At 38.4% G+C, this 24,333-nt stretch overlaps 1 protein-coding gene across 1 annotated transcript in view; it reads left to right on the top strand.

The window, feature by feature from the left end:
• VAT1L (vesicle amine transport 1 like) overlaps positions 1 to 24,333 on the top strand; it is a gene marked incomplete at its 5' end in the record, with an annotated part of 41,904 nt that extends 17,571 nt beyond the window's left edge. The window contains 6 exons of the mRNA XM_083370336.1: positions 112 to 254; positions 4,869 to 4,972; positions 7,396 to 7,451; positions 8,907 to 9,101; positions 23,379 to 23,462; positions 24,143 to 24,333. Of these exons, the coding sequence (XP_083226462.1) occupies positions 112 to 254; positions 4,869 to 4,972; positions 7,396 to 7,451; positions 8,907 to 9,101; positions 23,379 to 23,462; positions 24,143 to 24,244 (684 nt within the window). The 3' untranslated portion in view covers positions 24,245 to 24,333. The remainder of the gene's footprint in view (positions 1 to 111; positions 255 to 4,868; positions 4,973 to 7,395; positions 7,452 to 8,906; positions 9,102 to 23,378; positions 23,463 to 24,142) is intronic.

Raw genomic sequence — 24,333 nt, 5'->3', positions numbered from 1 at the left:
TGAAATTGGGCTTGGAATCTCGGCTCAGTTGAGGTCCATAACAGAGGATCGGTAATGAACGCTAAACACATTTGATATATCCATGCAACTAATATGCAAATGCATTTCTAGGGACAAGCTATTGCTCAACTCTGCTCAACAGTTCCCAATGTTACTGTCTTTGGAACGGCTTCTTCCTTCAAGCATGAGGCCATCAAAGAGTCTGTCACCTATCTGTTTGACCGAAATATGGATTATGTCCAAGAAGTTAAAAAGTAAGTGTGTGAGTTTGCATTTTACTTGATAGGGGAAATTGTTAATGAGAACAGTAAGAAAGTAATGGAGGTGACAAGTAAGTTAATTTTGGAAAATAATTTTATTGTTCTATTGAAAATGGTCTCTTAGAGTAAAAGATGGAACAGTCTCACAATCTTCTTCTTCTTCTTCTTCTTCTTCTTCTTCTTCTTCTTCTTCTTCTTCTTCTTCTTCTTCTTCTTCTTCTTCTTCTTCTTCTTCTTCTTCTTCTTCTTCTTCTTCTTCTTCTTCTTCTTCTTCTTCTTCTGCAACTCCTAGATTGTATTTCTAGATAATGATGGTGTGACCAGCTATCAATGGGAAATGAAATGTTAGGAGGTCTCCAATAAGCTTATCACATGAACAATATATTTTAAAAAAGAAAAGCAAAATGGGGTGGGGAAATGAGCCCCAAATCCTATTCCCTTTTAATAATACTAGGTTCTTTGATTGCTGCCTGAAAATAATGAAGATAGAACTAAGGAGAAATTTCCTGACAGTTAGAACAATTAACCAGTGGAAAAACCTGCCTCCAGAAGTTGTGGATGCTCCAACACTGGAAGGTTTTAAGAAGAGACTGGACAGCCATTTGTCTGAAATGGTATAGGGTTTCCTGCCTGAGCAAGGGGTTGGACTAGATGACCTCCAAGGTCCCTTTCAGTTCTGTTATTCTGTTATTATTCTGTTAATGTGATTATTTCCTTGTGCAAAATTCTCACGACATTCTCTTTACTGAATCTTTCTTTTACATATACAGAGGTAGTATTCAGGGAATCCAGATGTGGGGGGGAAAGTTCTCCCTTAATCTATTTTTATGCATTTAATAGATGTTTTTGTCTCCAGAATTGCATAGACCAATCCTCCTCCATTTTTTTTCCCTACAGCAAACTTATGAGGAAAGTTGGGCTGAGACTTTGAGTGGGTCAAAGTCCCTACTCAACCAGAGACTTGAACTAAAGTTTCCTTGGGCATGGTCCACTTTAATTTTTGTTTCATTGGCTGGCTTGGATTGGCATCCCAATAACATCTGTCTGAGTTGTTCTGTGCTTCACTCTCAGATAGCTATGCATTACATGTTTGAATAGAATCCTACTTGCTCCTAAGTAATGCGTATCTGTGGTTAGGAAAGCATAGCATGCTTGCTTGGTTCTAACTTAGTGTGTCAAACTCGGGCACCGTGTTTTGTACAGGAACATGGTTATGGCCAGTGACATCTGCAGGAAGCTTTCTCTTTCCATCAGTGTTTCATTGCAAGGCCTTGGAGCATATATACAACCACGCTTGGAGAAAAAAAAGGCTGAGGTTGCATTGTATTTACTCGTTTTGTCATTCTTCTCCCCATCCCCAGACATTGCTGGTTATGTCTTAGTCTTAGTCCACTGTCTGTACTTAATCAGAATTCTAGCTTGTTCAAGAAACAGTGGTGCAATAGAATCTGCCCAACACTAAAATATGGACATTTTCCTGCCTTTGTTCCTTATAAAGTCATTCTGCCTCTCGGGGTAAGTGGGTAGAAACTGGAATCCAGCAGCAGAATACGAGTAGCAATTATTTTCTTATTAGAGCATCATTTGTTCTCTTGAAGAGCAAATACATTATTATGTATAGTTATAGGAGCAAAAGAAAAGGTTTTGCCTCCCCCTCCTTCTCTTTGCTTTCATTCTGTTTTTTTTTTAAAAAGAGGTTAGTCAGCAGGCTTTTCTAAAAGAAAAGTGATCAAAAGAAATGCTGTTAGATAGCACTCCTCAGCAATTGCTCAGGGCACAGGCAAAAATAGTAATAACGCTGATGGTAGTCTTGGCTCGTAACACACCAGCTACAAGAAGAAGGGAGGGTGGATAATTGATGTGGCAATCGCAGGAGACGGTAGAAGAGAAAGAATTTGAGAAGAGAAGATCACAAAGTATCAAGAACTGAAAACTGAAGTTGAACGATTATAGCAAAAATTGGCTGCAACGGTCCCAGTGATTATTAGCACATCGGGTGGCCTGCTTGCAGAATCTGTCCGTTGACATTCTGGTTTTCTTTAACAAACAGACCATGGTTTGCAAGCGTGCTCAGTTTTCAGCGAACTCTTTTAGGGCTTTCTTGCCTGTAGCCATAAGCCTGCTATCTTTCTGAAAGATGGATTTCCGTCTTCTCCAAGCTTGCTGATACTTCTGCTATTTGTGATTGTTACTATTTTGGTTGTAGAGCCTGAAATTGAAAATAGAAGGATTTGTGAGATGTGTGATGGCATAGCAAAGGGGTCACAATAACGTGAGCTGATCTGCAAATGGTTGCAAAGTAACTCCTTCTCTTTAGAAGCATCCAGATGGTAGGGTTTAGCATCCTAAGAGACCCATCCATCTTCTTTACTCAGTACGGAATATAGGACAAATTACTGGGTCTTCTGTCTGTTTTACCTGTGTCTCTTGACCCATAACTTACTTTTCACAGGGATACTTTCTGCCATTTCAAAATTTGGTTTTGCTGATGAGGCTGAAACCTGCAATTCCACCATTGTTTTAAAAATACAGATGACTTTTTGGGAGAAACGCAGAATTAAAACGAGCTTTATAAATGATTTGCTTAATGTGGCCAGATAACCTCCTAGTCCTAGCGAACTACTTGCATGTCATATAATTCCATCCCTTTCTCTGTCATCAGATGCCCACTGCTCTTCCTATTTCTAGAAAAATAAATGTTCATGATCTAGGTCAGTAAGTTGAAGCTATATCCTCATAACTGCTATTAACCAATTTCAGACAATAATTGTCATGAGATAAAAGCTGGTCTTAGGAGATAGAAGTTATTTGGTACACCTTATGCCCTTTAGACTCCATAGAGTACAATTATCCATAATGAGTGCACCAGTGATTTTCATAATTATTTAATTGAAGTGAGCTATTGAAACGTTCTTTTAACAACGGCTATAGAGAGTGACGCATATATCCTATGTAACTTTAGAGAATGGTTGAAGCCAGGTTTTCACAGATTTGGTTAATTTAAGGCAGAAACCTGGCAACCTGGTGCCATCCAGATTCTTTGGATTTCATTGTTCATCAGCTGCATCCATTGGGACTAATTGCAAAAGATTTTAGCCTGGAGTTCTGGCAGGCTGAAAGTTGTAGACTTAAATCTACAACATGGAATTTGCTTTTTGAGGATATGCACTGAAGTTGGCTTCACATTGCACGTTTATCTCTGATCTTTCTGTGCATAAGTGGCTCTAAGGAATATCACACTGAAACTTGAAATAATAATTTGAATTTGCGGAAAGCTTTCTACCTGGCATTCTCTCCTGTGCAAATGGATCACCCAAAACATCATGTTTGCTACAGCCTAATTTTATGGGCCCCTTGGTTTAATTTTTAAGGATGTCTACAAAGATGTTGAGACTTCTTATAGAAACTGTTCCTTCTTTAGCTTAGAGCAGGGAAGAGAAAAAGCAGGGGATGGGGAAGAAAGATCAGAATGAGTAAAAGGAGACTATCAAAAGCAGGAGTGAGTTTTCTTTTTTCTTCACCTCCCTATAAAGATAAGTATGTTTTCTATTTTCTAAATACTGTAGATGGTCTTTCATTTTAATTGGTTGCAATATAAAAAGTTGAACAACTCTGACTTGTAGGTTCTTACCAATCTATTGCCCTATAAAAGTAGAGGAAACAATTATTTATCATGAGGGCAAAGAAAGTATCCCTGTGCACAAGGGGGCAGTATCAGCAATGTATCAGCAAAGTTGGCCAAATCATTCTACCTGCTGGAGTCCTGTTCTTATCTCTGCAGAAAGCCATGGATTACTCCAAGCCAAATATTTTAATAGCTGACCTTTATGCATTAACTTTCTCATCTGCTACAAAGACCTTGTAGAGGGCATTGGGAATGGCCTTGAAAGACAGGAGGAAGAGCCGCTATCAAAGCAATGGGCAGATAAGCAGGATTTGAATCCATTTCAAGAAAGTAATTTGGGAAAATGTCTCAGATAAGCTTCTTGGAAGGGAAGGAGTGGCAGAGTTAAAAGAGAGAGAAGCCTAGAATCCCTACATAGCCACAAGTAGATTAAGTCCATGACCATTAGTTGAGAAGATTCTTGTGCATAAGCTATTTAGCAAAAAATCAGTTTAATTGGAGCTTCGTGTATAGATCTTTCCTAGTTGACATAAAGATGGGGAGGGGCACAGAATCTCAAGATTCTGTTATTATAGCTGTTCTAATGTAAGAAGCCCTGACTTCCATGATAATAGTTTCTTCCTCTGTTGGGCTGACAGCCTTCTACACATTTAATTAAAGAATGGAGGAGTAGCATAGTTCCTTTTAAAAACAGAATAAATTTGAGTGATGGGTAGACCAATACATGAAGAGAAAGGATCAGTTCAAGCTGGCTAAAGTGGAATGTCTAGGGAGGGAAATACTCAGATAACATGATGGGAATTCTAAAGAGATCTTGTAGATTCAGTATTTGTGGAATTGTGTCTTCATCTACCCGGGGCCAGCCTAGCATCTGATAGATACTGTAGGTAGTCCTCACGTAACAACTGTCCCGTCTACTGACTGTTTGAAGTTATGATGGCATTGGGTAACAAGTATCTTCACAGTGTTTCTGTGCATTGTAGGATCTCTCCAGATGGTGTAGACATTGTCCTGGATTGCCTTTGCGGTGAAAATACTGGTAAAGGCCTCAGTCTACTCAAACCACTTGGGACCTACATTTTATACGGTGAGTAAAATTCAAAAGCTAAATAAATCTTGAACTTCTCAAGAATCACCATTCCACTGGAGCTGCTCTAGTTGATTTCTAATGAGTGGTTGCATGGAAAATTCTGTTACTATTTCAAATACCAACTGAGAAGAACCTTATAACTACAGGAGGAGAAATGAAAAGATGGCAGAAAGAGAAGAGAAGGGATATGAAAGACACATAGGACCAATTTATCTATGTTGGCCATCCGGGCTGTCTGTTTTCATATGACCGTACTTACAAGTCCTTCTTTGTGCTGAGCTTTTCTCTTGCTCTTGAAGAAGCCTAAATTACGTTTTAAATTGAAAAGAAACGTTAACTGTTAAGCATACTGATTGATAGCATAGAACTCATAGAACCTTGGGTAACATTCTATCAAGGGCATCACAACTTTCCATTTGGTTTTGCACCATTTTCCCTCTTTCTCTCCAAGGATCTCATTTCACTATTTCATAAGCCAGATGTGTCAAACTCGCGATGTCACGTGACATTGCATGACATATCGGAACTGTTTCGCCATTGCCGGCAATGGGGTGGGAGCAGTTTCCACGTGACGCATCCAGCCTGCAGGCCAGCAGTTTGACACCCCTGTCATAAGCAATGCTATCTGCGGGGATACTCTAGAACGTTTTCCATATGGCAGGGTAAATTTTGGGACCCAGAACTCAGATCCCCCACATTTAATGAAGAATATGTCATTGGCAGCAAGGAATATCTCACAACCTGAACCTTAACATTGAAAAGTTCTTGTGGAACAAGCTTGACATGACAGAGGCCCACTCTTATATGATTCTTTCTCTCTTCTGAATAATTTCAGTAAAGAATTATTACTGCCATTCATTGCTCTGTGATTTCACAGGTGACAGAGGCTGCCAAGCCAAGTGTTGTTGACCTTTCGATGTCAAAGTGCTCAATAATATTTTAAATGCCCCTTTTTGCATTAATGAAATTTGGGTTCTCACAGCCATGTTAATTTAAAAAAAAGCACTAAATGCAAATCATGAAAACAACCCTAACAGCAAGAAACAGAAAAAAATATAATTCTTTAATAGATACTGTCAAGCCACATATAGCTGGGCAAGATCAAGGAAACAAACTGCAAAGATTTCAGTAAGGCCCCTTTAATTCAAGTCTGGGGTAAATAATCCAAGAATCTTGGAAACTGCAGAAGAATTTTTCCACCTTCACTTAAAGTGAATTAATTAAGATGGGCTCTCTTTGAATACTTTGAAAGGCTTCTCCTCACCTGGGTTGAGATGCCGTTTATGTGATAAGCTACCAATGGACTCACTTTCTATTTCTTGACCGTTAATCTATTTTCCCTTCCATTATTTTCCCAGCCACTCCACAGTCTCTCATATACTGTGTATCAATATACTGTGTATATAATACATACATAGGTTCTATGTCAACCGTCCAATTGGTGATGTTCACTCATTTTTGAAATGTTTCCATTTCTCTCTTGCTCTCAATTTGTTTTCTCTTGAATAAATGCAAACTGCCAGGCACATTTTCACAAGCTTGTGCTAAATTAATTTTTTAATGGAAATGCACATGTGGATTAGGAATCTTCTACCCCAACCCACCAACCCTGTATATTATCTTCACACAAGTTGAATCCCATATCAAGATAATCCTAAAGAAGCAAACCTGTGTGATAAGATACTTTTAAGGCTAGAATTTTGGGATTCAAAATACATGTCCTCCAACATGTTCTTACCTTTGAAAAAGGTACTCCAATTTCTTATTCAAACCAAAGCATTACAAATTTACATCATGTGTAATCAAACTCATCGCGAAAAGGTCTTTTCTCATCAGATGTCTCTTTCTAAGCATTCTCGGAAACTCGTGAGGGACAGAGCAGATACCATAAGATCTGTTAGACTCTATCTAATTTTCCTTCGTTGTGTTGTACCTAGAATACTGCAGAAGGACATCCCAGGGACATGGAGTCTAGGAAAACATAATTTTCCGGGGCTCCTATGTCCTTGAGATAGCACCCTGCCAGTAACATGACTCGCCAAAAAGAGGATGAAAATACAGTAATGCACACTGTTTGCCAGAAGATGCTGAAAAGCTCCAACACTGCCACTAGGTAAGGAGCACATGAGGGTTAGGCGTTCGTTCTACGGCACTGAGAGTAGCAGAAGGTTATTTGGTGAAAGATAGTTGGGAGTTTTCTCCTTCTGATGGCATCATTAAGAGCACAACATGTGAGTAGAATTAAGCCCCAACAGTAGACAAGACAGCCTTTTTCAATGAGAATGGAGATGTTGTTCTATGATTTTGACACAGGCTATCAATATTCTCCTGCTTTATCCTTGTGACATATAAATCTACCTCTGCGCTCACGTTTTCTCCTTTTGCTTCCCCCTCTCTTCATTCTTGTCACTGTTTTCTAGGCTCCTCAAACATGGTTACTGGGGAAACCAAAAGTTTCTTCAGCTTTGCAAAATCAGTGAGTATAAGGCCTTTCTGTCTTTGTTAGAGCTTATTTGTATGTGCCCGGCTCCACATCTCTCTCGTCTTTTCTCTGCTGTTTCCTCCCCTCTCTCCCTTTAACAGCATGACTCATCTTTTGCAGATTCAGATCCAAACTAGGCATTATCCACAGCAGAGGTATGAATGTTCCATTAAGTTTATTAGTTTCTTATTTTTACCCATAAAGAAATGGCAAAGAGGTGTTGCTTAAATCCATTTCCAGATTCTAGATATGAATCAAAAAGCTACTGGTTGATTGTTGAAATCCACTGTTATAGAACCCAGATTAGATACAGGTGGAAATTTGAGACAAGGTAATTTAGAACGGTCCAAGGGTTGAGTCACAAGCCCATACCACCGATGCACAGAATTGCTTCACAGATCCGAGTAGGTGATCAGTTCCCAAATCGAAATTAACACAGCAAACTCTGACTTGGTTTTGTATTTCACAATGAACCCTTGGGTATCTTAATATTGATATGTTGAATAACCATATGTACTTAATTCACAAATCTCGGTGATCCACAGCCTTTTTTTAATGGCTGGGCATAAGGGCTGAATTCAAATATTGTATTAATGCAGAAGTGTACAGCTGCTACCTCTTCTACCTTTTGTGGCACAGTGGGAGCTGCATTTCAAAAGTGGAGGAAATCAAGATCTGCCAGGGCAGGGAAGCAATTTGCTTTTAATCTCGCAACCAATTCGAAAAATGTAAAAAGAAAATCTTGAAAAATTAGGCCATCCATTCTGGGAGCTTTGAAAGGGTTGGTGGGCTAAAGTAAAGCCAAAAATGTTCATCCTACAATGGCTTTGCTTTCATTGGCTAAAAAAAAAATCAAAAAGTGAATCAAAGTACATTGTCACAAAATGAATGAATGAATGAATGAATGATCTCTGAACATCCTTACTAGGTTCACACTGGCTAATCCATTCTAGTTTTTCACTTTGGCTTAGTGTGTCATTGCAGATTCAGCCATTGTGGTTTTTAAACTGTTATGTATGATCTGGGGTCATATATCAACCAAGCCATGGTGTCTTCTTCATTATATTTAACTCTGGCTTATTGCAATGTGTGAACCCATCCAGTTTTCTTCTAACCTAGATTTGAGAAGGAAGAGTTTCTCCTTTTTTATGTGAAAGTTGAAAGAGTAAGCTAGAAGGCCTTAGGAGCAAAAGGCTAAGACTGAAGTGCCTATATCTTAGTGGTTGACCTGGATTTACCTTTGTTTCATGGTTGTGTGTTTTTTTAGATCCTCCAGTATGCTGAAGCTTTGAAGTTCATACTTCAGCTCCTCTGGTCTCCTTTCTTCTGTACACTGAGTGCATGTGTGAGTGCGCGAGTGAGTGATTATGAGGTACATCATGTGTCTCCAGTATAATATGCACCTGGAATACATTGGTTCTAATCTTGACACAATTTGTGTGCCCTTAGTGGTGGCAAGTAGAGAAAGTAAATCCTATCAAACTCTACGAAGAAAACAAAGTCATGGCTGGATTTTCTCTGTTGAACCTGCTTTTCAAACAGGGCCGAAGTAGCCTTGTCACTAAAGTAATGGACAATCTCATAAAACTTTACAACGAGAAGAAGATCAAACCAGTGGTTGATTCACTGTGGGCACTGGAAGAGGTAAGGTCTTATCTTTTTTCCTTCTCCAATATATTTCTTTTGGTTTGTTTTTTTTATAAACAATGCATTATTAAAATATGTTACAGACATTCCATCTGCATACTTCAAATATCAACACGGGAGCACTGGGATTTTATAAGTTTGTATTTTTAAAATGTAACTCATTGCATAGAAATGAAAAAGGAAGGATCCCATTTCCTGGTTTTATGTTCTAGTGTCTTAATTATAAGCATACTCAATGTAGCTTGTTTAAACATTGGCATTTCCTATTTTTTAAAACAAACAAACACTTGAATGCTTTTCAGTCGTGTACTTTGCTGTCAGTTGTATCTTACTATGGATTCCGTAGCTTATTCTCTCAAAAAGCCTATAGGCAATGCTTGTAGACATGGCAGCCTTCCCACAGAGTGTTGGGCAAGAAGTACTAAATCAGACATGTCAAACACAAGGCCCGGGGGCCGGATCCGGCCCGCGAAGTGGTTTCATGCGGCCCGCGAAGCCATCCTGGAAACAGTGAGGGAACGGCCCCCACTGCCTTGGCCCTGGCCCAGAGACCCTCCTTCTGCCAGAGACCCCCAGATCTGTCCCACTCCTGCCCAGGCCCCCATAGGCACCCTTGATGCAAACGATGTAGAGCTGGCCACGCCCACCCAGTAGGCCATACGCACTCTAGCCACGCCCACCCAGTAGGCCACGCCCACCCTGGCCACACCCACCCGGCCCCCTGAGGGCAACCGCAATGCTGATGCGGCCCTCAATGAAATTGAGTTTGACACCCCTGTACTAAATGTTTCAGACAGCCATGCTGGTTAAAGGTGGGATCCTTTATCTGGCATAGAGTTTTCCAACCTGAACAACTTCCCTAAGTATCGAATTCAATTCCCAGATCACTCAGCAATGGCCAGGATGATTAGAGAATTCTTGGATTTAGTACAAACATCTGAAATTTGCCCACGTTAGGAAACATTGGTCTAGCACGTTGCAATTCCCTTCAACCAAGGCTTCTGGTGTCCAATTGTCTATGATTTTACTTTCCCCATGTTTTTCTTTGGTCTGTGACCGCAAATAAGTAAATATAAATATATACAATGCATTGGTCTAGCACACCTGGAGATCATCAGACAGACATGGGGGAAAACAGGTAGGAAAAGAGCCCCAGCCAAGGGCAACACTTCACAGAGAAAAGAACTCAGGCTGAATGGGTCAAAAAGAAAAAGGGGGAAAAAGTGGAGTGAAGAAAGAACTGAGGACTTAGGTAGAAAAAAGGTTAGTATCTTGAGGGTGAGTTAAAGACTTGAGAAAGGACATCTAAACTTTGTTGTGTCCCATGCTTTGTTGTGTCCCATAATGAGAATATTTATTTATTTATTTATTAATCAAATTTATATCCTTGACCATCTCACAGAAAGTGACCTTGGGCTCCATGCAATAAAATCAGTAAACGAATAAGACAATTGTTAATTAAAACCATTACTTAAATATTTTTTTAAAAATGAGAAATTATAAAAGCAGAAAGAGAAAAGGGGACTAGCAGACAGATGGATGTTAATAATAAGAGAGACACCTCTTGACTTTCCCACTCCCCTGGCGCTCCGAGGCCCGCTGCCGTAGTATGAGAGACATATTAAAATAAGATCTATTGGAATAAGCCTTCAAGAAAATGTATGAGTTTTAGTGCAGATCTTAAAAACATAAGAAAAGTAGACATGGGGCAAAACAAGGTTGAGAAATTAGAAATTGAGTGAAACCTAAAGAATCATAGATGTTCTTACGCTTGTATTTGTAAGTGGTGTCATGCTATCTTACAAAATAACATTCTTCCATTTGTTTGGTAACACTTCATACCATTTGGCAGCAGTGTCTCCTATCACTCAGACATTAGCTTGAGAAGTAGATAAATACAGTCTGTTCAAGATTATCGTCTAGCTCATTCATCAAGCCTACTCACTGTCATCGGGTGGGGAAATTAAAAAACACATTAAACCTTATAATTGTCCTTGTCCTTTCCTTTCCTCCCTAAGATATGCATTTATTTTTCAATTATCAGTCTGAGGTTTTTCCTGAGTTGCCATATTAAGAGTGCTCTTGTCATTTCATCATTGGAATCTAAGGTCTCAGAGATTACATAGCAAAACATAAAATAAAATAATAAAATAAGATAAAATAAAACCATCAAGACACATCAGCTGTATGGATAGAATCTATCAAACTCCAAGTTTGGCAGAAGTACAAACAAACAAACAAACACAGATGCTCAGGACAGTAGAGTCTTCCATTTCCTCTCTAGTGACTAAAATAGGATAATTTTGCCTGCTGTTATAAAGACAGAGTTCCTGTTGTCTCTGTTCTGTCCCAGATCAATCACACAAATAAACAAAGGGGTGGCTTTGTTCTCTTTATTAAATGAGGCTTGCTAAGACATCATTTGCAATATAGACAAGTTCTTTCCCAAAGTTCAGTAAGTTTGACTTCAAAGGGTTCCAAATCAAACAGGCAAGTAATCAGGTGGAATCTGAGGGTCAAAGCTTGTAGCAAATTTGTCAGCCAGTTCAGGTTCAATGTCGGTGTATTTATGTGATCACAAGTCAAGGCAGACAGAATGGGAATTAATAGGTGATTGTTGTCAATGGAAAGCTTGTGCCTGCAGCCCTGGTGTAGTTAATTTAGTGAGGTGAGACCCCTTCTGCAGGAGTGGTCTTGCAGACCCTCTTTGCTCTACTCTTCACAGCCCACCAAACTCTTGCATTGGACGGGAGCAGTAATTCCATGCCCTTATCTTCAGATGGCAGCTGTGTCTGCTGTTTTGCGCTGCCTACTTTGCTGGCTCATGCAGCAGTCCAAATAGTGGCATTGGAGCTGTCTGCTCTATTGGCACTTCTGAAGTTGGCACTGCCTGATCATTGTCATCCCCCACCTCTGACTTCGAATCTGAACCCACTATGATAGTACCTCAGAAAAGCAGAGCAAGAATATAAGGATTGTTGTTTTATATATATATATATAGGGACGCAGTGGCTCAGTGGGTTAGGATGCTGAGCTTGTCGATCAGAAGGTTGGCACTTTGGCGGGTCGAATCCCGAGTGCCGCATAACAGAGTGAGCGCCTGTTACTCATCCCAGCTTCTTCCAACCTAGCAGTTCGAAAGCACGTAAAAATGCAAGTAGAAAAAAAGGGACAATTACGGTGGGAAGGTAACAGCGTTCCGTGCGCCTTTGGCATCTAGTCATGCCGGCCACATGACCCTGGAAATGTCTTCAGACAAGCGCTGGCTCTTCGGCTTAAGCAAAGAAATGATGTAATCTGCAAGCAGTTTTCAATCCAAATTTCCAATTGCCAATGCAGAGAAGTCACACAAAACATTCTCTGTGAAGATTCAAGTAGCTGAAAAATATCATTGAAAGAGAACGAGCTTTCAGGACCCTGGACAGATCATTAGGAGCTGAACACACTATGGCCCAGTTAGTTTTTGCTCCAATTGAAGCCTTAGGGATGTTTGAAATCTTCTGCTCTATACTCCTTCAAGGCTCAATCAGCCATCTCCAGTTGAAGATATCCTCAAGTGTTTTGTCTTAGATTCTCAGATGCAAAGCATGAAATTTTCTGATGGGAGAGATTCTAGTTTGTCTCAAAGCCAGTTTTGTAAGTGAAGGATCTGCAGACCCTTAGGGACTTTTGAATCTACTACTTTTGTTATTGATTGTTCTCTCTGCCTGGTGTGTTTCGAATTTCTGGCCTAATACAATATCATGACTGTTCTGCTATGAGGTGTTTTTTTTTTTTACTGACAACTGACTGTGTGAACAAATACCACAGATATCCATGGGAAATAAAACCTAATAACTATATCCATCTGTATCAGTTCTGTATGGGTGGATATTAACTCAATAGGCTGGTTGCTTTATTATGGTAAAGTTCACATTGTCAAACTAAATGTTAGAAACAGAAGACTGATTTTGTTAATTTTCTCCCCTAAGGTTTGCTGGTAAACTAATGAAATGTACTGTACATCCGTGCTTGATATTGCCATGACAACTTTTCCTTTATCATGCAGATCAATGTCTCAATGGAAAAAAGACCAAGGAGACTAATGTGCTAGCGTTCCACTTTGTCATTTGCTTTGCCTTGCCGAACAGTCTTCCGGTTCTGGTTTCGCTATTAAGTAAAGATTGGATGTTCAAAGTCTACTAATAAATTTAGATGGTGGGATCAGCGCTATCCCTCTTATTTTCTTCCAGCACAGCAGTGGCTCCTGTAATCAAGTTGAGCTGGCTTCAGAAGCGATCAGCGTTAGTAGGAAACTGAGGTTTGAGTGTGGCTATCAATTTACCATTATTATTCTTGGCAAATTTTGGTAAGAGAATTGATAAATTGAAGTAGGAAATATTTATAAGCCTGGAACCAACCAGTAAGAACTCATCTTTGAAGATGAATGTTAGGAACAAACTGTCAATTAGATACTAAGAATGAGAGAGGTTATCTCATAGTTTACTCTACTTGAAATTAACTATAATGAGCTTTAGTCCTAAACAAATGAAAATAGAGAGAGATGGGATCATCTACACCGGGGCTCTTCAAACTTGGCCCTTTTATGACTTGTGGACTTCAACTCCCAGAATTCCTCAGCCAGTGTGCCTGGCTGAGGAATTCTGGGAGTTGAAGCCCACAAGTCATAAAAGGGCCAAGTTTGAAGACCCGTGATCTACACCATCTGGCAGAAACAATATTTCTACATACTCACAGCTCAAGACAAATTCTAATTACTAATTAAATTTAAGAACAAAACACTTTGAGGAGAGACAGTTGTAAGCCAGGATCCCAATGCTCATCCATATACCCATTACTTTCCAGAGCCTTCAGTTGTCTTTACTCTCAAATTTAAAAAAGCCTTTAGGAGACATTTAGAGAGCATTAGATTTAGAGAAAGGGTTTTTGTTTCTCGTCACTGCAATTCCACCACCATCACGATGTATGTACATTTTAATCTCCCCTAGAATGTGACACATTATGATCAGATTGTTCCATTGTTCTTGCCAGTGGAATTATGTACCCCAGGTGGAATCTAATTTCATTGCTTAATATGAGCATAGGAAATAGGAAATCCCTGGTGGTTTTAATCTATCAGCAAGGGTATTTTAAATCCCTGGTGGTTTTAATCTATCAGCAAGGGTATTTTAAATCGGTGCTCCAATTTAAAATGTTACTGTTGATTTTTTGAATAGTTAAACAGGGAATCTGGAATCATTCTACCCGCTGGTCTACTCAAACCAGAGACCCTCTTGGAAAAGCCTCCAAACCATCCTTTGCAATTATTAAATCTGCCCATCAATGTGATAACAATTATGTCCCAGGTAATAATCACATTCTCTTCAGCTTTAGTTAAAGTTGAATTTTGGAGTTTGATGCTCTGTGATGCTCAGTTGTATATTATGAGACATTTTCCAAGTTTAGAAATAATCCCATCACAATTCTTGGAAATCTTAGTAGGAGCTCCTTAATCAACTTCCAATGCCCTAACATGTTTAGAATTAGGCTGCATTTCCCACTGCGCACTGATTAAGCCTCTGATGTCTTAGATGCTGGCTGAAAGCAAGTCTATTTGGAAACTTGCTTAGTTCATCTCACCTCGCCAGTTAGATTCTTTTCCACTTTAAAGCAAATTAATGATGATTTGGCATATTGCAGTCTTACTTTGTCACTACTACATACTTTGCGATTTGATAAAACTCTGTCTGAATTAAAGCAGAAGATTTGGCACCTGGATATCCAGAATAACAGAACCAAAGTTTCCCATCTCTTTTATAATATAGTTGTTCCTCCTTCCTAGATATTTCTATAATGTCTTTTGAGCTCCACATGAGAAGCTATTTACTTGATTAGAATTGGGGCACGACCTATTAGGGCAACATCCAGGAGACGTGTAGGCGTCTCCTATGGAAGCCAAAGTTATTTCTGTTCAGACTTGGATAGAATATGTCCCACATGTACTATTAAAATGTCCATTTTACACCCAATGTTGATTACTTGTCCATATGAGAGACATGGCCAGCCAGAAACCCAGTAAGCTTAAAATAAACCATAGATCATTGTTTCTTGACTATACTACTTAGAAGGAAGAAGCAGGAAGTGGATTTGCCAACCTGCAATCCCTGTAGAGTTCCAGTACTGATAATGTTACCTAGTTTGGTAATAAAATGTCTGCAAGAAAACAGCCAACAACAAAGAGCACCAAGGACTGCACAGTTCAGCCCTGAGCTATAAATATTCTTTTCTATCTGTAGTGTAGCATTTTGTTCAAATATGCCCTAAGTAGAATTAGGATTTTTTTTTTACAGTTGGACCATGTGTTTGAGTATCTGGACTCCAAAATTCATCTCATCAATGATTCTATCAAAACGCTAATAACATTTTTCTGTTTCATGGCTTCTACCAACCATTTTGCTCTGTGCTGGTTTTTAAATGACTATTATTACTGGCTTTTGTGCCAGGCAGCTGGTACTGCAGACTTGGCCTGTTTCATTACTTTGTAGTTTAAAAAGTTATAAGAATAAACTCCAGCAGTTCTCTGCCAAAAGCTTAACTCTGCGTGAAAAAAACACACCCAAGAGTGTTAATATTTTAGAAGGATGAGCAAAACATTTTGGAATTCAAATATTTATTGGCTACATGATTGAATTCTACACCTGATTTCCCATAACCCCCTCTCTCAGCCACTCTAAATGTAATATATTCCCCCTTAGCATTGTGATGCAGAAGATCAAATATAAACCTTGTTGATATTTGAGATATTAACCCTGGTATAAAATGTCATTGCCAAGATATTAATAGTGACAGTTATAAAGGAGCACACAATCCTGGTCATGAAAAAGCAATTATGGTTTTTAAATTCATTGTGTTGCAGTTGACCTAGAAGTTCTCACTTGCAGGTATAGGGAGAATTATCTCATTGTGTTCCAGCTTTCCCATGTTCTTAGATGCAACAGGAAAGTGGAAGGCCAATCTGAAAGTCCCGCTATTCAGAATTACAGGTGGTGGGATCTTCGTTGTAGTGGTAGCAACTGAAGTTTTGAAGGGAAGGGAGAAAATTGGAAAGGTATCTGAGAATTGCAGTTCTACTGAACAATATTTGTTGCCTTCCTCTTGTATCAGCTAGGCAAAAATTGGCCATACCATGGTCAATGCTAATTTTATGGTCTACTGAAAGGTAGGAGACATATCATTGGCTGTCTCTTCCTGGAAATTCCTTTACGAGGGGTTGGATTGTTGAATCTAGTATATGGAAGAGGTAGAGCACAATCCAGCTTGCAAAGTTTTCTTAATATAGGTAATCTCGATGAAAGCAGTTTTAGCTTCCGTTGATTTCCTGGTATGATCTGCCTGGTGGTCTTGAGAACATCACTTATACATCCTTGGTTATGTACAGTAAGTTAACATGAGTTCAGTTCATAGCACAAGAATTGATACGAGGATTGCCTAGGGATCTTATGAAATACTTCATCAGGTAAAATGATTTAAGGCTAGGAAGGAAGAAAAAAGTTCAAAACTTTGGTTGACTGTTTGGGCTACTGAAATGTTTGGACTGTTGTTGTTTTTTCAATGTTTTGCCTTTTTCTTAATTTCCCTTTCATCTGGTTTGCTGAATTGGTATGGGTAACTTCAAAGTTTTTACACCCTTTTCCCCCCTTCATTTGTGTTGACCGTAATGATGATTATTGGCTGTTGATTTATTTACAGTTCTTTATATCCAGCCATTCAGGCTAATAAATCTCCCCCAAACCATTTAGAAATAAAGAAAAAGCTATTAGGAATATGTAGACATAGATGCCTGAATGTAAACAAAACAGTAGGTGGTGATAATAACCCTTGGAATCATGAGAAGTGAAGTAATAGAGTTGAACATCCTTCTATTCAACATCCTCATTCACCCTGCCTTCCTTTCTTTTCAAGAATCTTACTGCTTTTGGTTGTTTGTATACAAGGATCCTGGAATTGTGTATGTATGCACACAGGAAGTTTGGGTTTCCATTAATATCCTATACACAGTGGACTGGGTGGAGCTAGACAGAGACTAATCAGATCTTGGTGTCTGTGTCCACACATCACACATTACTGATTTTATTACCAATTTTAATCCAGTCTAAAGGGTTCCGATTGTACAATCAAATAAGTTCAATTGCCATATTTGACAGAGCCACAATGAACTAAGATTAAAGCTAGCCAATCTAAATGTCGAGTCCATGTGGCTCCTAAAACTTTCATTAGCCTACCCAAGTACGTTGTGGGAACATAGTCCAGTGGCTGTGATTCTACGCTTTTCACATATTCAGTGAACAGTTTAGGAGTTCTTGTCACAGCATAAATGCTTGCTGTCTGTGTGTTAACGCCAGCAATTGGCTGAGCATCAAAACAGAAAACCAGACAGATGCTTTATCAGTTTGGACAAGATCTGGATGAGCTATCTGCGCCATTGGTGTTACCAAAGTAACTCTGATGCTAAAAGCTTGTAATTTTAGGCCACATGACCTGTTACCATGGAGACCTGATCGTCATAAATTGCAGCGGCATGTTTTAGTTGCTTGTTCCTTAGCAGCACTGGGGTAAAGCAGACAGGGAGAAGAATAACAGACCAAAAATGTCTCCTTTAACTCTTGTCTCACCTGGGTGGACTAGAAAGCTTTAAATATGTCCTTCAGAAAATATCCCAGTAATGTTGTATTAAAGGCTACCTGTAGCACTTCCAAATCAGAGGGATATTCTTCCACATCAACAAAGTCAGCATTTGGGGTTAAAGGAGCATTGCCTACTAATATTTGACTACTGTCTCTATAATAAACTCAGGACACACAAGCCTTTTTCACCTTGGAATGTGTAAAATTCTTACAAGAAACTTGGCCAATCTTCTACCAACCTCCCATTTCAAGCATCCATATACCATTTTATTAAGAATTTTTTTTAATTATGGTAAAATGTAAATTAAATTTAAAGAAAGAAAAATTAAATAGTGGTAAAAAGGAAGAAGAAGAAAAAGATAAAAAATATAATACAAAAAGAGGAAACAGAATACATAAAGAAGTGACTTCCAAACTTCATCACGAGCAGCATAAGCAAATTTAGTACCAGTAGCTCTTCACCTTCTCTAAAGTTACAAAGACCAAAAATTCTACTTTTCTACTTTAGGGAATAATTTAAAAAAATACTTTATTCTGCCAGGAGTTAAGTGAAAAATGCTTGTGCGTCAGATATTAGTAGGCAATGTTCCTTTAACCCCAAATGTTGACTTTGTTGATGCGGAAAATATCCCACTGATTTGGATGTGCTACAAGTAGTCTTTAATACAACATTACTGGGGTATTTTCTGAAGGACATGTTTAAAGCTTTCTAGTTGGCTTTATTTATTTGTATTTGGCTCAGCGTGTTATGAGAACTCAGGCACTGTGATCCTTGGATCATGGATTATGTCCAACTGTGCTGAAGCAACCCAGCTATTGTCTTTCAGATTTATCCAGTGATGGTTTTGCTCTTCTGTTTATTTCAGGCTTTGAATACTTTTCAAAGAATTGTAAAATAAAGTCGTGCTCACTTGATCATTACTATTTCTGGAAACAGTATAATTTGTTATTAACTTAATCCAGGACGATGTTTTATCTTTCGAGCCTACCATTCAGTCCTGAGATTTCCAACTGGGTCTACTCCCGAGCTTTTTGAGAGTTAACAAAAGTGACCTAGTGCCGCTATCTAGCTTGGCGGTTACATTTTATCGCTGTTAGTATTATTAATAATGCAAATGCATTCCTTTATGTGAATGTTCTAATCTCCTGTGAGAACTGGAGCAGTTTGCAGTCAAAGGTCAGCCTTAAACTCTTGCACAAAATGAGTTAATAGTCTTTTGAGCATTCCTTGTGAGGCAAAATGAGGAACAAAGAAAACATATTTTTTTTTCTGAGAGAATTCAAACGCAAAAAAATAATAATACCCATTCTTATATTAAACTCTGATCATCCAAGTAGAAAGATTATTCCACCCATTCAAATAATTGGCTATCATGTAGCTGTCCCTCAGGAATGATGGAATATTGTGTGTAATGGAAAGTTCTGGAATTTGGCAGAGAAAAATGCTTGCCTCCTTATTTCCATCAAACAGAATATAATAGTATTCATACTGTGCACATCAGCCTTTCCATGGGTGATTAGATGCCTATAATGTATGGAAAATACCAGCATAGGAAAAGCTCATCTGAATTTTGCAGTAGTAGAACTTAACTGTGAAATGAATGTCAAGTCTGATTTAGTTACAAAAATGCAAGCATACCCAATATTGAACTGGAACAGATCCTAATGATCAGATGCTACATTTTGTGAGTTGTCTAGAGCATGAACACAATGGAGAGCTGCTTTCTTCCCCTCCATGTACTATAATTTTGGCAACAATTCCATTTTTTGCGATTGGCTTGTGCTTCCTACTAGATTTGGCTACAGTTCTCATGACAGATTTCTCTAGAGGCAGGAAGTGGACATGAATTTGGAGATGTATGAATGGGTTTGTTTTGCTTACGTTTCGGCAAAAGCAGCCAGAAGGAGGATAAGAAAAAAATTACTTTTCTTTCCCATTTTTTTTCTATTAACAGCAGGTATCAGTATGTTTTTTCCCTCTGCGTCAAATGAGAGGAATTTGAATGGAATGCTTCAAAGAAGATTAATGTTCTTGGAAGGGGTGGCCGGTGGTTAGGATTAAATTTAAATGCTTTTAGTTGAAGAGAGAGGCTGTCTTCATATGCTAAACCACAATGTGATTTAATTTTGGCTTGTATAAGCTGATAAATTGTGTTTTTAAAGCGTGTTTTAGGCAACTGTGAACTAACAACAAACTACATTTAAACAAACTTTGCATGATGTGTGAACCAGATCATGAGGATGGGATCTTCATATAGCAGTTCCACCACCAACCACACCTAGCTTGGTCCTCTTGTGTCATACATCATGGCTGAAAGTGGCCCAGGATTACTTTCGGTAGCCAGCAGGAGATGTCAGAACTGGAATCTCAGCTGAACAAGGCAGAAGGCTAATTTAGTGGATCACTGCTAAAGGAGAGGATTTGTACCTGATGTTCTGTGTAGGTTAAAAGGAAAGGTACCTTCTTCCTTGGAGAAGTTTTGGATTTCTTTCAGGCTTCTTTCCCCCTTGTCCTTAGCTGCTGCTCCCATGAAAGTTTAGTTTGCCTGGATTTGGTTTTGTTTGGATATAGCCTTTCAACAAGAATCTAAGATATTCATGTTCCTTGATTTGTCGCACAGCAAACAATTTGTTTAAGATGGATACACTACAGTGATTGAATTCTTGCTGCTAAGCTGTAAACCATGTTTTATAATCATGGGCTCTTGCGACTTGCTTTTTCAAACCCCAACATACTACAGGTAGGAATGTTGTGTCATCCAATGAACTGTATTTATTCAATAACCTTTGATTAATCCTTTCATTGTATTGTGAAAACATCTAGAAAGTGTACAGTATAGAAGCCTTAACAACCTCTTTCCTCTTTTCCCTTATCTATATTAAGTACATATATTGTCACAGAAAGCACAAGTAATTTCTTTTTTCTATAATATGGCATTTGAGTAGCTCCTGAGGCACAGCTATATTTTCAAAGAACAAATGATACATAGACAGCATGATTATTTTTTTCTCTCTTGATAGTGTAGAAGCAATTGAAACATTTGTTCTCTGTAGACTTAAGGGCTTGTAAAATAGCAGTTAGCTGTTAATCATTCTTTATCTTTAGAGGAATTTCAAATTAAAGCAAGGATTGAAAACCATTGAAAGTCACAATGTTCAGCTCAACAATAAAGTGGCTGAGTTCTTTAGGGGAGAAAATGGGTTGGGTGCCATTGATGCGAGCTGGCTGGCATATGAATGGTGCTGAGAACCATGAAGTAACATTAGATTAGATTAGATTAGATTAGATTAGATTAGATAACCTTTACTGTTATTTTTCCCCTGTGGGCACAATGGCACACATTAAAAATGAAATTTAGTTGCTTCCTCACAAAATGTACCCATACATAACACATTTAAAACTTACTATATACAACATATGTATAGACCTACACCCTTACATATAAGTAACATATAAATATTATTCACTGTCCATCTTGAATCCATAACGAAAGGAGAAAGCTTTAGAGTTCACAAGGTTAATACTATATGGAACAAAACTGTGATTGAATCTAGATGTTCTGCTTCTGATAGCACGGAGCCCCCTCCTCCCAGGAGGTAACAAGGAAAACAGGTGGTGAAGAGGATGCATCTGGAGCACCACAAGTTAAATAGATGTCTGGCATAATGATGGCTTACATGAAGTCAGTCCCTAATTGTTATTGAACAGACCATATTTGGAACTGATAACCTACATGGCTTGGAGCTCACATTTCAAGACTAGTTGTACTTTTTAACATTGAGCTTGGATAAAGCAGATGCAAGTTGAAATCCTCACTTGATTTCAAGTTGAGTGATGTACTCTCAGCCCAACACCTTTCATTGAGAGTTACGGGAATGCAATGAGAGAAACTTTCTTATCTCCTGAACTACAAGGAGAAAAGATGGTAGAAATACAATGATAGATAAATGGTTACTAAACATGCAATATTATGATTTAGGACAGTGTGTGAATCTAGCCCTACTAAGGTGGAAAGTTGAAACTAATTTTTTTTCTAGCTGTAGCCCACATACAGTGTGGAAATTGCTAATGGTGACACAACAATTAAGCATTCCATCTTGCCTTGTAATAGCCTCTTTACAATCTGGTAACTTCAGGATGTGTTCATGTAGTTTTCTTAACAATTACAACGTCACCATTGTTGCCTTATGGGGTATTTTGGACAGATTTCAGCTCAGGTACATCTGAGGGACTTCAGAGCTACAGACTGGATGAAAGTTGCCCATAGCAACTGCCATATGCATAAGACTATGCAGCAAATGGAATAATATAGATGATATTCTTGTGACTTCCACCAAAATAGTATTTCTATATTTTTATAGCTACATATGTTATAATCTGATTTTATTGCATTAATGCAGTGCTTTCTGGTTTTGCCATTGTATTATTTACTGCATTTTATTATATATACTGTACACTGCCTAAAATCCCCTTGAATTGAGCTAATGTATAAATGTAATATTTAACTGTGATTACAGGATTTTGTTACCAAAATCCATGTATCATGGAATTAAGCTGCATTCCATGTAACAGCAAAGAAACCCCATCAATTATAAAATCATAGCGTGGAATGGAAAGCCAGAGATCTTATTTTCCAAAGTGATGCTCAGTGAAATATCTTGCCATGATCCTCGCAAGGAGATAGAAATGGGATTGCATATGACACTTCAATTGTATCCATCAGGGGTGCTCTCCAGATGCTTTTATTACATTATTATTATTACTATTATCTAAAGTTGCGTGGTGTGGGGAGATAACCTTGGAAAAAGCATCTAGAAAGAATTAGAACAATAGAGACAGAACAAGACCAGGGAAGTTGGGAAAGTATTAGAAGAAGGCTTAGATCGGATTCTTTCTGATCCCCAGATGTAAAAGACACACGGAAGTGAAAACACAAGCAGACTTGCAAGATTGTGTTACTGTAGCCTTTCACCAAAAGGTTTCTGTCTAATCTTTCTGCGGAGTGAATTTCCTGATCTGTTATACCTTGTAGGGCTGACACATGAACAATCCTCAAGGATTCTAAGAGTTTTAGTCTAAACCTGAAGGCATTGTGTTCCTAGTTCTGCCAGACACATTTACACAAAAGAAATCTCCAAACATGTACTCCTAGGAAACAGGCTTTAGACAGCAGCCTTTTTAGTGCTGTGATATTCTGGTGATACAATATTTTCTTTTCTTGTGATGTTTAATTAATTCCATGTCTTTCTTGGACTTACACTTAAAAGTCAACGCAGGCATATTATATATATATATATATATATATATATATATATATATATATATATATATATATATATATATATATATATATATATATGTATATGTATATGTATATGTATATGTATATGTATATGTATATGTATATGTATATGTATATGTATGTGTATATGTATATGTATGTGTATATATATATATATATATATATATATATATATATATATATATATACACACATTTCCTAGGAAACATACTTGTACTCAAATACCCATTGTAGGGGGTATTTTGTCTTTGATTTGATTTGCTCTTGCATCACAAAGAGGATTAAAATTTAAGATCTATTGATTATAGGTGAAGGAAGCAATGCAAAGAATCCATGACAGAGGTAATATAGGAAAATTAATTCTGGATGTGGAGAAGTCGCCTACTCCTTTGGTAAGTTACAAGAAGTAGCAGATTTCAAATCCTACATTGATCAATATGTGAATACTGAAGATACCTCCCCCTTTATTAGCCCCCTAGGTGACCTATTGGGTTATTGTTTCAGAGGTATTTTATTACCAGATTCCTCAGTGCCTTCAACAATGGCAGAACTTCCAATGTTCTACCTTCACTGGAAAAGTTCTTAATTTTAATGGAGATATTCAGAGAAGTGACTATTTTGAAAATAGCCCACATTTAATGGTTAAACATCAGGAACTGACCATAGAAGAGGTTTTATGACATTTGCATGATATCATAAAGTTTTAGGATAATGTTTATGCCATGAAATGTTCCACAGAGTTTGCAAAATTTCAATTCCACGAGAGTCATCAGTTTGGAATGCATTTGGAGATCTGCCAGTTGGTGGGCCATGCCTTTGCAAATCGCTGCTTGGATCCATCATTTCTCCTTTTACTCAACACACCTTGAAAATGGCACAATATATGCAAACCTGGTGTGCAAGAGATGATGGCGATAAAAGGTCACTCCCAAAATTCCCTTTCATCTTGTCTTTGCAATTCTTGACAAAACCTCTACCTTTAGGGCCTTCTCCATTATGCTGATTGCTTTGCACGTTAGCCAGAGAATTATATTGACCGACCTGCATCCTTTGTCTTCTGTCTCATCCCCAGATGGCTAATGATAGCACAGAGACCAGCGAAGCTGCCGAAGAGGAAGAAGACCACGAGGGGGACAATGAGAACAAAGAGTGTATACCATTCATCCAACAGTAGTCGGAGAAGGTGGGGATGAGAGCTGGAAGAGTTGATGAGGCAGAAGAAGGGAAGACAACTGGGGAAACCCATTTTGTGCACCAGTGAAC

This window comes from Vipera ursinii (genome assembly GCF_947247035.1).
Source record: "Vipera ursinii genome assembly, chromosome: 10".
NCBI lineage: Eukaryota > Metazoa > Chordata > Lepidosauria > Squamata > Viperidae > Vipera > Vipera ursinii.
Note: the sequence above shows the minus strand (reverse complement) of the source record. Positions and strands in the feature narration are given on the sequence as shown.